General features: G+C 54.2%; 2 protein-coding genes and 1 long non-coding RNA gene across 3 annotated transcripts in view; all 3 read left to right on the top strand.

The window, feature by feature from the left end:
• Ints3 (integrator complex subunit 3) overlaps positions 1-2,003 on the top strand; it is a 42,173-nt gene extending 40,170 nt beyond the window's left edge. Inside the window, exons 29-30 of the mRNA XM_015502868.2 lie at positions 79-235; positions 349-2,003. Coding sequence (XP_015358354.1) covers positions 79-235; positions 349-426 — 235 coding nt within the window. The 3' untranslated portion in view covers positions 427-2,003. The remainder of the gene's footprint in view (positions 1-78; positions 236-348) is intronic.
• Positions 2,004-2,567: 564 nt separating this feature from the next.
• On the top strand, positions 2,568-7,091 carry Slc27a3 (solute carrier family 27 member 3). The gene is given in 11 exon segments (XM_015502865.2): positions 2,568-2,913; positions 2,915-3,362; positions 3,706-3,915; positions 4,232-4,390; positions 4,874-4,998; positions 5,200-5,394; positions 5,484-5,574; positions 5,702-5,900; positions 6,128-6,225; positions 6,334-6,464; positions 6,767-7,091. Coding segments are annotated over 11 exon segments (2,025 nt in total). The 5' UTR covers positions 2,568-2,721; the 3' UTR covers positions 6,944-7,091.
• A 2,374-nt stretch (positions 7,092-9,465) lies between these two features.
• On the top strand, positions 9,466-12,683 carry LOC125620290. The gene is made up of 3 exons (XR_007351907.1): positions 9,466-9,589; positions 12,353-12,358; positions 12,664-12,683. It is a non-coding gene; the product is annotated as an uncharacterized LOC125620290 (long non-coding RNA).
• Positions 12,684-15,198: the final 2,515 nt, after the last annotated feature.

Raw genomic sequence — 15,198 nt, 5'->3', positions numbered from 1 at the left:
TGTGGGCAGAAAACAGCATGGGAGGTGGCCATGGGGTCAGGATGTTCCACTCTGAGAGTTTATTCTCCTTCCCCTTAGGTTCAGTGACCTCTTCTCCCTGGCAGAGGAATATGAGGACTCGTCTACTAAGCCACCCAAGAGCCGGCGAAAGGCAGCTCTGTCTAGCCCTCGAAGTCGGAAGAATGCCACTCAGCCGCCCAATGCTGAGGAAGAGTCGGGCTCCAGCAGTGCCTCGGTGAGACCCCGTCCAGCACCATGGGGAGAGGCGCAATGGGGCGGATGGAATGGGGGCCAGCAGGCAGCTGCCCAGCTAGTGATTTCCCTTCTCCCCATCCCCATCTCTTCCAGGAGGAAGAAGACACAAAACCAAAGCCCACCAAGCGGAAACGAAAAGGGTCTTCTGCCGTGGGTTCTGACAGTGACTGAGATCCTATGTTCCCCATCCTACCCTCAATTGGACTGCCCTCCCCCTGGTGAATCAAAGGGTAACAGGGCTGGGGAGATACAGGGAAGATGCCCTCCCTGCCCTGAGCTTGCCCAGTGGAAAGGATGAGCTGCTTCTGACACCAGCCTGAGGAGCTGCCGTGCAGCCCCCCTCTGCCCCTCTGTCCTGGGGCCTCCCGTTCCCCACATTGCCACTTCCACTGACATTTGGGTCTCATGGCAGCCAGAGGCTGTGCCAGACCAGACCCTGGTGGAATTGCTCAGCTCCCTGCCCCTCCTTCAGCCCCCTCCCCATCTCCCAAAGAACGCTTAGCAGAGAAGGGCAGTGACAAAGGGGCGCTGGGCTGAGAAGCTAGGACGAGAGCAGGTGCTGGCTGTGGGTCCGCTTCCTGCTTCCCCGGGTTCTGGATTTGCTCTGAACACATGCTCTGTGGTCATTCTCCACACCAGTGTGTAGTGGGCATCGACCTGGTATGGTGGCCACTATTCCAGGCAGATGCCATAAACCTTCAGGAAGGAACCTGGAAGGGACTGTGCCCAGGAGGCTTGGGTTGATCTGCAGTTGTCACCTAAGGCTGGGCCACAGCCCAGTAGAGTCCCAGAGGCAAGTTCCTCAGAACTGTCAAATGGTCTGGTTTCCTAGGTTCTGTTTTTGCTTTTTTTTTTCTTTTTCTTTTTGACTTTTTTCCCTCCAGAGATAATCGCATTTAAAAAATTGTTTTTAAATGACAATAAAACAAACCAGAAGATCTTTTGTGCCGGAATTGGAGTCCCATTTACTCTGTGCATGTAGAGTGGTCTCAGTTTAATTGGTGCCCTTGTTGGTGGCCTGCCCACTGTCACAGCTTTCCCTCCTCTCCCTTCCTGCCCTGCCTACCCGCAGGAGGAACTTTGCCCTTCCCATCCTGCATTTTGGAGGTGTGAGCCAGACACTGACCTGTCCAGGTCAGAAACTGATGAGGCCCCATTTCCCTGCAGGCTGAGGTCTGCCCTTGCCGGTTGTTCCTCAAGACACTAGAGATTTAGTCAAGCCGGGGATGGAACTCATCAGCAGAACAATTTTTCAGCATGCATGAACCCTGGGCTCAATTACCAGTCTCAAAAAAAAAAAAAAAAAGGCTTCCAAAGTTATTGTCTGTCGTATTTCAGTTTATTTATTAAGTTAGCATGCTTGTCAGCTGCACTATCCGGGAGGGACCTTCCAGTCTGCGACCTGAAAGACAGGTGTGCCTGGGAGAGAGAAGTCCAAATGCCAGGTCTGGGGGGCCGCCTTCACCTCCGGTCTGGCTGCTTTCTGTCCACATGAACAGCAGAAGAGCTACTTGGCTATGCTTTGTTTCTCTGCTGCCCTCGGAGATTGGAGGCCTGCTGGGCAGAGAGGAGTGAGGTTGGGCTCACTGCGGACACCCTGAAAACTTGCCTTTTCACAGAACCAGGTTCTCCTCCCCCTCAGAACTGCTACTCCTTCCTTTGAAAATCTAAACCCCCAGAGGCCTCTTTTTCCTTCCTCCCTCCTTCCCTAGTTTCCTCTGCCCCAATTAAAACCAGGATGGAAAGCATTCGCTGCTGGCCCCAGTTACTGTACCCTTGCCCAAAGGGAGGAGTCTCCCCCATATCCCCTCCAGAAATCAAGCCCTCTGGGCCTCCACCTTTCGCCTACTTAACTCTGGAGCCCCCCACCCGTCCCTGAGGGTTGCCGCTGAAGGATGGGCAGGGACTGGCTGTCGAGCCTGGACTTGTAGGACAGAATGGGCCAGGGGCCAAGTTCTTCGGTCGCCTTTGGAAAGGAGCAGTGGTGTCCTCCCCCATCACGGGTGAAAATGAGCAATACTGACTGAAGGGTGGACTGCGGTCTAAACGCCCTGGCTTTCAGGCCGGGACTCCAAAGTCCAGCCAGTGGCCTAAACCTCCCAAGAGGAGAAAGAATTTAAAGCGGAACACACAACCCTGGGACTTGAGGGAAGGACAACACCGCCCAAGACCTGATAGGGTGCGGGCGCGCAGTGCGAGCTGCCGGGAGGGAGCGCGCCCAGGGCGGGGCGTAGGCTGTGGGGAGGGCCGGGGGCCGCTCCCCCACCCCTCCGCTCGGGGCCAGCTCGCTCCTGGTGGTGGGTGGGGGGCTGGGTGGGAAGGGGCGTGTGCCAGCGCACGCGCGCGCGCTCCCGAAAAGGAGAGGTCCCAGAGCAAGAAGGAGCGGGCCCAGTTTTTCGGAGGGAGTATCAGGGGTGTTTGTGAGCGTCTAGGGCCGGTCGGTGCCGAGGAAAGGAAGAGGGCACCATGGCTGCCCTACTACTGCTTCCCCTGCTCCTGCTGCTGCCTCTGCTGCTACTGAAGCTGCACCTCTGGCCGCAGTTGCGCTGGCTCGCGGCCGATTTGGCCTTCACGGTGCGCGCCGTCCGCTGCAAAAGGGCTCTGCGAGCTCGTGTGCTGGCTGCGGCTGCCGCCGACCCAGAAGGTCCGGAGGGGGGCCTGCAGCCTGGCCTGGCGCCTCGCGCAACTGGCTCGGCAACGCCCGGCGCACACCTTCCTCATTCACGGCGCGCGGCGCTTTAGTTACGCGCAGGCGGAACGTGAGAGTAACCGGGCTGCGCGCGCCTTCTTGCGCGCGCAGGGCTGGGACCCGGGACGCGGCGGAGGCGTCAGGGCGGCGGGGAGCCCGTGGGCAGGAGACCCAGCAGCCGGAAGCAGCGCGGCGCCTCCAAAGGATGGGGTGGCCGGAGATGAAGGAGCCATGGCCCCTCTGGCACCTGGGGCGACCGTGGCGCTTCTCCTCCCCGCCAGCCCAGAATTCCTGTGGCTCTGGTTCGGGCTGGCCAAGGCCGGCTTGTGCACGGCCTTCGTGCCCACCGCCCTGCGTCGGGGCCCCCTGCTGCATTGCCTTCGCAGCTGCAGTGCGCGCGCGCTGGTGTTGGCGCCAGGTAAGGCTGGAGCGCCGAACTGACCGAGGCGGGGCCAGCCCAGGAGGGACATGTCTGGAGTCCGGTGAGGGCTGGGTCTTGTCTCTGGGCCTGGGAAACCGCCGAACTGACTCCCTGGGGTTCAGAAGTGAGTGGGATTTGAGTCCGTGGGTTTTGGAACAGATGGTGCTGAATCTCTTTCCCCAAGAACAATTCCAAGGAGTGGGGCTTCAGGTCCCAGACCCGTGATGGAATGTCCCTGCCCTTCACCTTCATCCAAGAGCAGTGCGAGAGATGTGGAGCATTGGCCAGGGCGTAGGAAAGTTTCCACAGTCGCCGAGTTGTGCTTTCCTACCCCTTCTAGAATTCCTGGAGTCCCTGGAGCCCGACCTGCCGGCCCTGAGAGCCATGGGGCTCCACCTGTGGGCTACGGGTCTTGAAACCCGTCTTCCTGGAGTCAGAGATTTTCTGGCTGAGGCAGCAGCCGAAATAGATGAGCCTCTGCCTGGATACCTCTCTGCCCCCCAGAACATGATGGACACGTGCCTGTACATCTTCACCTCTGGCACCACGGGTGAGGGCTGGACACCGTGCTTACCTTAGGAAACTAAGGCAGAGGAGGGAGGGTCTGGGAACAGGAACTGGGACCTCCTAAGCCGCGAGAGCACCTCTTCAAGTCTCCTAGAGGGGGCACCTATCCTGGGGCACCTCCTCTCTCTCCAGCCCTCCCACTCCCTCTTCGTTCCTCACCTCCCCAAAGTACCCACATCTCCTGGATGGCCGGACCGCCCTCTGATTTCTGATGATTCTGACCCCAGCAGGGGAAAACGGGGAGCTAGGACTCAGAGCCGAGCTCTTCCCCTGATCACCCGGCTCCCACCACCCCACAGGCCTCCCCAAGGCTGCTCGGATCAGTCACCTGAAGATCCTGCAGTGCCAGGGATTCTACCAGTTGTGCGGTATCCACCCGGAGGACGTGATCTACCTCGCCCTGCCACTCTACCACATGTCTGGCTCCCTGCTGGGCATCGTGGGCTGCCTGGGCATCGGTCAGCCCCCCCGCCCTTCTGTCAACAGATGTTTATTAAGTGTCAGCTGTCGCATGCTTCCCGGGGATGAGCTCTGAGGGCAGAGAATCCAGAGGGAGGAGGAGCAGGGCCACACTCTCCCCAGATCTTGGTACAGTGGGGACACGCACCATGTTTCATGCTCTGCCTACAGATTGAGTGACCAGGGAGACCATAGGATTCACAGAACTCCAGACTCAGGGACAAAGTGGGGCAAGGGTTCTGTCAGTCAGTCTAAGAAAGGGCATAGAAGAGGGTGGGACTTGAGCCCGGGTACAGGGGTGGAATATTTGGGGCTGGGAATCGGAGAAGGGTATTGGCCTCTCAAAGGCATGGGCAGGAAGGAAGGAATGTGCCTGGAGCCTTGACCTGCTAGAGATCTGGCTCTCCCTGCGGCTTCTTCCCAGGGAGCTGGCCCAGCTAGTGACCTGTCCTTCTTCCCTCTTCGCTTCCTGCTTCCGGCAGGGGCCACAGTGGTGCTGAAGTCCAGGTTCTCAGCTGGCCAGTTTTGGGAGGACTGCCAGGAGCACAGGGTGACGGTGTTCCAGTACATCGGGGAGCTGTGCCGCTACCTGGTCAACCAGCCCCCGGTGCGTTTGGCCAGGTCACCCTGACAGTCGTCTGGGAATTGGAGGGAAAGGAGAAGGAAGTGGGCGTGGCATACAAGGAGCCCAAGATGGCTTAAGCTACCTGAGGCTTAGGGCCTCTGAAAGAGGTCACAGGGGAGGGGCTTCGCACTGGGGAACTGGCGTTTGGGTGTGAAACCCCTCCCTCTCCCCCACTCGTTTCAGAGCAAAGCAGAACTTGGCCATAAGGTCCGGCTGGCAGTGGGCAGCGGCCTGCGCCCAGACACCTGGGAGCGTTTTGTGCGGCGCTTTGGGCCTCTGCAGGTGCTGGAGACGTACGGACTGACAGAGGGCAACGTGGCCACTTTCAACTACACAGGGCAGCGCGGTGCTGTGGGGCGTGCTTCCTGGCTTTACAAGGTGAGAGGAACCCCACAGATCACGGGGAGGCTGGCGGGAGGGAGGCCCAGGCACTGGAATGACCCCGAGCTGGGTCTCCCTTCCCCCAGCACATCTTCCCCTTCTCTTTGATTCGCTATGATGTCACCACAGGGGAGCCAGTTCGGGATGCCCAGGGGCACTGTGTAGCCACATCTCCAGGTTTGTGCTCAGGTGGGGTGGGTGGTGGTGGTGAAGGAGGGTTAGAATTGGTGAATGGGGTAGGGCCAGGGGCCAGGACGCTCTGGGCGAGGTGGACAGTCACTCCTGACCCCACTGACTCTGCCAGGTGAGCCAGGGCTGCTGGTGGCCCCTGTAAGCCAGCAGTCCCCATTCTTGGGCTACGCCGGGGGGCCAGAGCTGGCCCGGGGAAAGCTGCTGATGGACGTCTTCCGGCCTGGAGATGTTTTCTTCAACACTGGGGACCTGCTGGTCTGTGATGACCAAGGCTTTCTCCGCTTCCATGATCGCACTGGAGACACCTTCAGGTATCTCCCATAACCTGGCTCCTTACCCTGGACATCTCTGTGACCCTGAGCTCGGACAGCCCGCCCCCTAACTCCTGCCTCACCTGGACTCCCATCCAGCCTCTCGTTCTCAGACCTCACAAACACTCAGTCCCCGACAGTCTGGTACCTGACCTCTGACCTCTCTCTCCCCATCAAGCTCCCCAGCCCTGATCTGACTCCCAGCTTTAGATCTCTGCCTCCCACAGGTGGAAAGGGGAGAATGTGGCCACAACTGAGGTGGCGGAGGTCTTTGAGGCCCTGGATTTCCTTCAGGAGGTGAATGTCTATGGAGTCACTGTGCCAGGTACCTAAGCAAGGAAGGTGGGGGCGTCCTGCGCCCCATCACCCCGAGAAGCACGAGGCCTTCCTGGTGGCCGGCCGCAGGTGGCTCATCCGCTCCTTATCCCTCCAGGGCACGAAGGCAGGGCTGGGATGGCAGCCCTGGTTCTGCGTTCCCCGCATGCTTTAGACCTTGGGCAGCTCTACACCCACGTTTCTGAGAACTTGCCCCCTTACGCCCGGCCTCGGTTCCTAAGGCTTCAGGTAACCGCCACTCCCGCCCCGCCCCGCCCCCCAAAACCACAACAGTTGGTGATTCCTGCACTCCACAAAGGGCTCCCACGGAAGACACTGAAGAAACGAACAGCGCCGTCCCAGACACACGCTCCTCGGCCCCTCTCCCTGTCCCCCCCCCAGGCCTGGACCTTCCCTTCCCTGTCACCTCTTGGCTTAGCCTTATCTAATGGCCCTGCCCCTGGATTTGCCCCTTAACCAATCCAGACACTCACCCGAGCTGACTGGGCAGGATACTTTCCTTCCACACCTGTGGGCCCTTCCTCCTGCAGGAATCCTTGGCCACCACCGAGACCTTCAAACAGCAGAAGGTTCGGATGGCGAATGAGGGCTTCGACCCGAGCACCCTGTCTGACCCCCTCTACGTTCTGGACCAGGTTGTAGGTGCCTACCTGCCCCTCACACCTGCACGGTACAATGCCCTTCTGGCTGGGGACCTTCGAATCTGAGACCTTCCAGGCCTGAGGCACCTTGGGAGGGACTCTGGGGGTGCTCTGAGACACGTCATTGTGGGCGCACCAGGGGCTATCAGGGATCTTTTTTATATCAGTTTATTGTCATTTTATAATAAATGGGACCAAGCCCATGTGACTCTTTCTTTCTGATCTGCGTGTCTGCCTTCTGAGCCTGTGTGGAACTGCTTTTCCTCTGGAGCCACGGGCTCCTTGATGCCCGTCCTGACTACATGTGCCCTGAGCCCAGCGTCTGGACCTTGCTGTTTCCTCTCAGATGACTCCGTCTGATCCTGGCCCTGGGAAAATCCTGGGTGGTTGATGTTTGCTTGTGGCCCTGTGAACCCCTCCTAGTTGGGTTTTTGTTGGCTTGTTTATTCTCGGTACTGGGGATTGAACCCAGGGCTGCTCTGCCACCGAGCTACATCCCGTTTTTATGTTTTGAGACAGGATCTTGCTAAGTTGTCTGGGCTAGTCTTGAACTTGTAGTCCTCCTGCCTCAGCCTCCCAAGCAGCTGTGATCACAGGTGTGCACCACCAAGCGCTCATCTCCTCTTTACCCCTAGTACAGAGCCCCTGCTGCACTCTGGGGAGCAGGGGGTCCTGAGGGATTGACTCAGATGGCTGAGGTAGACAGAGGTACCCAGAAGGCTGCCCCACCATACCAGGTGTGGCTGGGGTCTGGGGAAGATTTGGGGGAGATTAATGGGCTGGGGATGTACTCAGTGGTAGAGTACTCAGCTAGCACACATGAGGCCCTTGGTTCCGTCCCTAGCACCACACACACAGATAGACTAAGTTTGGGGAGTCTATAGTCTGGACTCCCCTCCTCACAGCTGAGAAGCCAGCCACTGAGAAGAAGGGTGAGGGTGGGTGCCTCAGCCTCCTGACTCCAGTGTCCCCGCTGTCAGCAGGTGCAGAGTCTGTAGGGCTCAGAATGCCCGTGAGTGTGGTAGCATGGGGAATGGTGAGAATCCAAGGAAAAAGACTTCTCTGCCCCTGAATGAAGTGTCCAGAAAGTTTGCCATCTGAAAGGTCTACATGAGGGACTCCTGTGTCTCCTAGGAAAGAAAGTGCCTCTGCTTTGAGCTGTAGGTGTTCAAAGTGTTCTGCTCCTTCCCCTGGGTTCGCCTCTCCTTCCAACCCCTCTCCCCAACATCAGAGATCAGAGGACACCCACGACCAAGCTTGGGTCCCCATCGCCAACCCCCAGTTCCACAACTTGAATCTTGCCCCGTGTCCACCAGCTGAGCTTCGCTGACAGAAGAGCACACGCTGGGCCGGGGCTGTGGCTCAAGCGGTAGCGCGCTCGCCTGGCATGCGTGCGGCCCGGGTTCGATCCTCAGCACCACATACAAACAAAGATGTTGTGTCTGCCAAAAACAAAAAAAAAAAAATAAATATTAAAAATTTAAAAAATAAAAGAAAAATAATTAAAAAAAAAAAAAAAGAAGAAGAGCACACGCTGACATATAGGTGACATTCTCACACGCCCACCAGGCCATTAAGGATCTGGCTCACTCTGCCCACCTTTCAGAGAGCTCCAGTAAGACCGGAACCCTGTGTGCCGGGGGTGGGCGGGCAGGTGACTGAGGATGGCTCATGAATGTCACCCACAAGGCCCAGGGTCAAGCAGCCACCGCCTGTCTTGGAATCACACACTAAGCTCTTTTCTCCATATTTCCTGTTTCGTTTGGTCTAAATCAGCGCCTTCTGAGATAGTAGCTGCTAACCACACCACACTATTAAATGCTAGTCCAAATGGGATGTAGTAAATACAGAATGCACACCAGGTGTCGAAGATTTAGCAGAAAAAAATCAAGACATTTTATAAATAATTGTTTTGCAGGGGCTGGGGTTGTAGCTCAGCACTTGCCTAGCATGTGTGAGGTGCTGGGTTCAAATCTCAGCACCACATATAAATAAATGAATAAAATAAAGGTCCATCAACAGCTTTAAAACAGTAAAAAGGAAAAGTTAAGATTTCAAAAATCAATAATAAAAATAATTGTTTTGTAGCTGGGTGTTGGTGGTACATGGGAGGATGCGGTGGGAGGATCACAAGTTCAAAGCCAGCCTCAGCAACTTAGTGAGGCCCTGTCTCAAAATGAAAGATTAGGGGCTGGGATTGTGGCTCAGTGGTAGACCGCTCACCTAACCCGAGTTCGATCCTCAGCACCACATAAAAATAAGGCATTGTGTTGTGTCCATCTACACTCCAAAAAATAAATATTTTTAAAAATGAAAGATTAAACATGGGCTGGGGATGTGGCTCTGTAGTTAAGTGCTCCTGGGTTCAATTCCCTGTTACCCCCCCCCCACCAAAAAAAGCACCCCAATAAGTAAATGTCTTATATTTCTTACATGCTTAGTGTTTCGAATATACTGGGTTTAATAAAACATTGAGTTTTGCTTGTTTATGTATGTATGTATGTATTTGATGTTACTGGGGCACTTGGAATCTTCCTGTCTCATCTTCCCCAGCAGCTGAGACATGCACTGCCATGTTTCTGTTCTCAGCGAGTAATAGGCTCAGGGGTCACTCCAGGTAAACTGGCCTAACTGCGCTGCGCAAAATAACCCCACAAGAGACACAAGTACCTTTTTCTTTGGGGTGCTATGACAGCTCCTCTGACCTTAAGGGTCCACAGAAGGAGAGAGCAAGAGCACGCGCTGACCCCTTTTTTGAGGAGAAGCTATTCAAATGAGGCAAGGGGCCAGGTTTCAGGGGGCTGAGTCTATCTTCATGATGTCCACTGTCAGCAGGTTGACTGACACCTGGGTAGGCCACACCCAAGGGCACAGAAAGAGAAGGGGACACACACAAGGCACTTCCATGGAAGATTCTATCCTAAACAGGGCAAGGGGTTATATTACAAAGGAACAGGTGAGCGTAGCTTCACCCATGGGGCTGTAGCAAGACACACCCATGCACGGGACACCAACCCTCAAACCCAAGAAGGATGGGGAAAGCTCTGCCACATTTCTGCGACTGAGCGCCTCAGCACCCAGCCGGGGAGTGTCTCCCACAATGCACCACTGTGGTGATGGCCTAAATCCTGACTTCACACCTCACTCTGCAATCCCACAAATACCAAATGTACCATGTCAGTTGTGCCTGCAAGATGCCCGCTCTCCACTGTCTGCCCTTTAGCAAGGCTAACTGGGAGAAGGGGGATTTTGTTACAGGGGCTGACCCAGAGGCAGACCTGGCCATCTGTCCTCCAGTCCTTTCAGTTCTCAGCTACAACTATGGTGGAAATGCAAAGCTTCCAAGCCGGCAACTTGTGATCAAAAGAATCAGGTTTTCCAGTTACCACGATTAAAACTAAAAACAAATTTTAAAGGAATTACGTTTTCTACCCCCCTAAAAAAATCAATCGAAGTAAAATAAAATGGGATTATGAGAAAATTGCAAAGATGAACTGCGCTGGACTTGAGGTGGTGAGTTCCTTTCCTCTGAGGTTGGTCAACCACTGAGACGCCTTCAGTGCAAAGACCGTCCAGCCAGAGGAGGATCATGTCACCTCTCACTGAGTCCTTGAATCAGGGAAGGGGATCTCAGCTCTGTAGAGTCTTCTGTGGGGACTTTAGGCGACTTGTCCTTGGTAAACAAAAGGTAAGGCTAAAGGGCGGCCCATCCCAAGCCAGTCTCAGGCAGGAGTTGGCAAACTCTGCTGGCCCGGGTTTTTTTGTAGGGCCAGTGGAGCAGACTAATTATAAAGTTTTATATTTTAGGTTGTTGAAAAAAATCAAAAGAATGTTTCATGACACGTAAAACTTTAAGGAATTAAACGGAAGTCCATTTTCAGTGTCCTTTCTAGTTGCGGCTATTTTTGTGCCAAGCCGGGGGACCTGAGTGACCAGGACAGACAGCATGGCCTGCAGGGCGTTAACTATCTACCGAGGGGCGTGGAAGGAGAAAACTTGGCTCCGGCTGCTCCGGGTCTTCGTCCTGCCTCCGCTGGGCAGCAGGTTTTCGAGCCCAGAGATGCCGCGGCGCGCCCAGTGGACTCCAGGGACCAGGGAGGTGGCTCGAGAGATCTGGGAGGGTCACTCGGCGACACGCGGTGATCGCTTCTGGTGGGTCTTAGCAAAACGTCCCTAGCCTCGGCGCTACCTGGCACAAGTAATGGAGAAAGCGGTAAGACACCGGCCTCGCGGCCACCTCCGGGCGGAGGGCAGCGGGATCCGCCCCGTGGGTTCCACCCGGCCAAGACAGGCGCTCCAGTAAGCCTTCCAGGCGCATGCGCAGACCCGCGCCGGCCCGGCCCGCCGTGCGCCAGGTGGGCGGAGCAGGCCGGAGAGGTGGGCGGAGTCATCCTGCCTGGGCGGGGCGAGCCGTTCCGCACCGCCTACCCAGGAAAGGCGCCTGCGCACTCGTGTGCTGTCAGCGCTCCCCAGGCTCGCGGGGCAACCAGAAGGAGGGGTGGGGCCGCAGTACCTGGGGGCCTCCTCCGCGACCCTCGAGAGAAATTTTCTTTTCCATTTTTTTTTGCGGTGCTGGGGATGGAACCCAGGGCCTCACTCACGCTAGGCAAGCACTTTATACCGAGCGACACGCCCAGCCCAAGAAAGTTTTAAAAATTGAGATAGAATTTACATATTTTAAAGTCTGTCCTTTTAGCAAGGTCTAAACTGTAGAGTTCAGTGGCTTTAGTATATTCGTAAAGCTGTGCAACCATCGCCCAAATTTAGAATCTTTTCGTAAAGAAAGAAATTCCCAATAGCAGTCATTATCCATCCCCCGACCCCAAGCCTCTGGCGACCCCTGACTGATCTTCTGGCTCGTGGATTTGCCTATTCCGGACATTCCGTATAAATGAAGTCGGATAAATAAAGCCTTTTGTATCTGGTTCCTTTCACTGAGCATAAGGTTTTCAAGGTCCATCCAAGGGTAGCGTGTATCAGGGTTCCTTTCTTTCTTTTTGCTTCTGGTGGTTGACACACAGTTGTGCTACCACTGAGCTACGTCCCCAGCACTTTTTTATTTTGTATTCTGAGACAGGGTCTTGCTGAGTTGTCCAGGCTGGCTCCCAAATAGCTGGAATTACAGGCGTGGGTCACCATGTCCTGCCACCTCATTCCTTTGGAAGGCCGAATAATATTCTAGAGTATGGCTGGACCTTATTTTTGTTAACGCATCCATCTGTTGGTGGACATTTGGGCTGTTTACACGTTTTGGCTATTTGAATACTACTGCCCTCAACGTCCTCTTAAAAGTATTTAAATAGCCAGGCAAGATGGCAGAATCCTGTAATCCCAGGGACTCCGGAGGACCTCAAATTCAAGGCCAACCTCAGCTATTTAGCGAGGTCCTGTCTCAAAAAAAAAAGGTGTGGGATGTGGCTCTGTGGTAAAACGCCCTGCGTTCAACCCCAAGTACCAAAAAGAACAACAAAAAAGGTGTGTGTGTGTGTGTGTGTTTTGTGTGTTTGTTTGTTTGTTTGTGTGTGTGTGTGTATAGAAACATTATTTTCAATATTCTTAGGCATATATCTAAGGAATGGAATTAGTGCTTGGTCAGATTATTAGTTTTGTAAGAAAACTGCCAGATTCCTGCAGCAGCTACATAGTTTCAACATCCCAATAGCAGTGTCTTCAGGCTCCAACAGCTCTCCTTCTCACCAATACTTCTTGCTATCTTTTTTCATCATAGCCATACTTTTTTTTTTTTTTTTTTNAAAAAAAAAAAAAAAAAAAAAAAAAAAAAAAAGAGAGAGAGAGAGAGAGAGGGAGGGAGGGGGAACAGGAAGAAGAGAGGGCGCATGGATCCTTGAAGCTTGCCAAGCCTGGTGGCTGCTCCCTAGTCCCACTGCTTGAGAGGCTGAGGCAGGAGGACCCTCGGAGCCCAGGAGTCCTAGACAAGATGAGCAACACAATGAGACCCTGTCCAAAAAAAAAAAAAAGTCCTTGCCTACCATGTGAGGCCCCAGCACTGGGGGAAAGCAGCCTGGAAACAAAGAACCACCAGAGGTCATCTCGTGGTGCCCAGCTCCTGGAAGAAGGTGGGTTCCAGTCCCAGGGCAGGACATACTCGGAACAAGCCGATCCTGGGATGTCTTGTGCCAGAAAGTAGATACCCTGGAACAGGTAGAAGGAAAAGGACACGGGTTCCTCCCCCCTGGAACAGGGCGATCTGAACGTCAAAGAGACTGATGTCGCCCTGGGAACCTTGAATGTTTAAAAAGTATCAGTTCAGAGCAGGGAGCTACAAAGAAGGAGAAAGCCTGAGGAACAGGAGGAACACCCTGGCTGGAGACCCCCCCTCGGAACTCTGAAAAACAAAAAGAAAGAACCAAACGTTTGTCCCTTCTCTCAGTGTGAACTCTATTCAGGATATCAGATTGTCCTAGCTGATAGGGGACAGTGCCACAGTTCGCTGGTCTGTCTTTCTTTTTTTGGTTGGTGGGGGGAGGTTTTTTTTCCCTGTTTGTTTTGGTCCTGGGAATTGAACCCAGGGGGGGGCTCGACCACTGAGCCACGTCCCCAGCCTTTTTGGTATTTTTATTTAGAGACAGGGTCTCACTGAGTTGCTGAGGTCCTTGCTAAATTCCTGAGGCTGGCTTGGAACTCGCAATCCTCCTGCCTCAGCCTCCGGAGCCACTGATTACTCACACCAGGTGAGAGTTGTTACTTACAGAATTCCAGTTAATAAGTAAAAAATACGAAAAAGGAATTGTAGAAATTGGAAGATCACACGGGCACCGTGAAACATACCTGTGATCGCAGTGGCTCCGAAGGAGGATGTCAAGAGCCAGGATGACATCAAGTTCAAGGCCAGCCTGGGCAACTCAGTGAGACTTTGTCTTAAAATAGAAAATAAAAAGGGCTGGGGATGTAGCTCAGGGGCACAACGCTCCAGGGTTCAATCCCCATCCCCCCCAAAACTGGAAGATCATCATTTGGCAACCCATAATAAAATGGCAGTTATCTTCAATGGATCCAACTATTGGATACAAGGTTGAGGGGAAGTCTTCATAGTAGAGCACAGGTTGTCAGTCCCAGAAGCCTCTCATCAGTCTTAGAATCACCAAAAGTGAGCCACCAGACCCGACATGTCCCCTGAGGAAACACAGCACGTGGTGTCAGCATCGCCTGATAAAGTCTCTTGCCTAAAGTGAAACCTGACTAAATAGAGGTATAGCCCGCACCCCTCATAAAGGACATGCTGGCACCAAAGAAAGACAACCTGCAGGTCCAGAATATGGGAGGTTCCACTGGACAGTTCACCCAGTGTCTCAACAACTCATTGGCATTCAGATGGGGAGATGAGGGGTCAGGGGACAGGGCGAACTTCTGATTACACCCTTAAGAGTCTCAACAATTCATGTAGTGAATGAACCTTTTTTTAGGTACTGGGAATTGAAATCGAACCCAGGGGCACTTTACCACTGAGTAATATTCCCAGTCCTCTTTATTTATTTATTTTTGATTTTGAGACAAGATCTTGCTAAATTGTTGGGGGTCCCAGTAGGTGGCTGAGACTGACCTTGAACTTGGGATCCTCCTGTCTCAGCCTCCCTAGTTGCTGGGATTACAGGCCTGCACCCACTTCTGGATAGAGCTTGTCCTTGGTGAGAGAAGAAAGAAAGAAAAGAAAAGAACACTAAAAAGACATTTCTAAGACAATCAGGGAAATCCGTTTATGGACCCGGTATTAGAGGATATTAAGGAATCATTGTTAATTTTGTTAGATTTAATAACGGTGTTATGGTTATGAAAAGAGGCTTCTAATTGTTCAAAGATACACATGAGTACAGAGATGTGCAATGATGTGGTGTCCTGGATTCCTTTGAAAATACTATTGGAGGAAGGGGAAACGGGGATAGAGGATGGGCCTGTGAAACCCCAGGTGGGTGGACTGCAGGGGGGGCCTGGGCACTGGCCAGGACTGGATCCTGCATAGCCTCAGGCAGAGACTTGGGAGCTCATAGGTGGGACAGCGGGAGCCAAGGCTGTGGGGTGGGGGTGGCGGAAGTCTGAGCAGGATTTGAGGGCTGGGCTCCAGCGCTTGGGACCCCACAGAGTGGAGTGAGTTCTGGGTATGGGTTTGCAAAACCAGCGGGGGTTCCCTCCTTCCTTAGGAGCCTGGAGCTGGCCTGTGGCCCCAAAGCCAGGGGTATGTCCACAGCCGCCCTTCTGGGACTCACACAGTGGTGAAGGGAACACAGGCACAACCAGCAGGTGTGAATGAAATGTCATGATGACAATGTCAGCACCAACAGGAAGGGGACCTGGGGGGGCGGGGA

The sequence above is a fragment of the Marmota marmota genome, unplaced genomic scaffold (assembly GCF_001458135.2).
Source record: "Marmota marmota marmota unplaced genomic scaffold, marMar, whole genome shotgun sequence".
Taxonomy (NCBI): Eukaryota; Metazoa; Chordata; class Mammalia; order Rodentia; family Sciuridae; genus Marmota; species Marmota marmota.
Note: the sequence above shows the minus strand (reverse complement) of the source record. Positions and strands in the feature narration are given on the sequence as shown.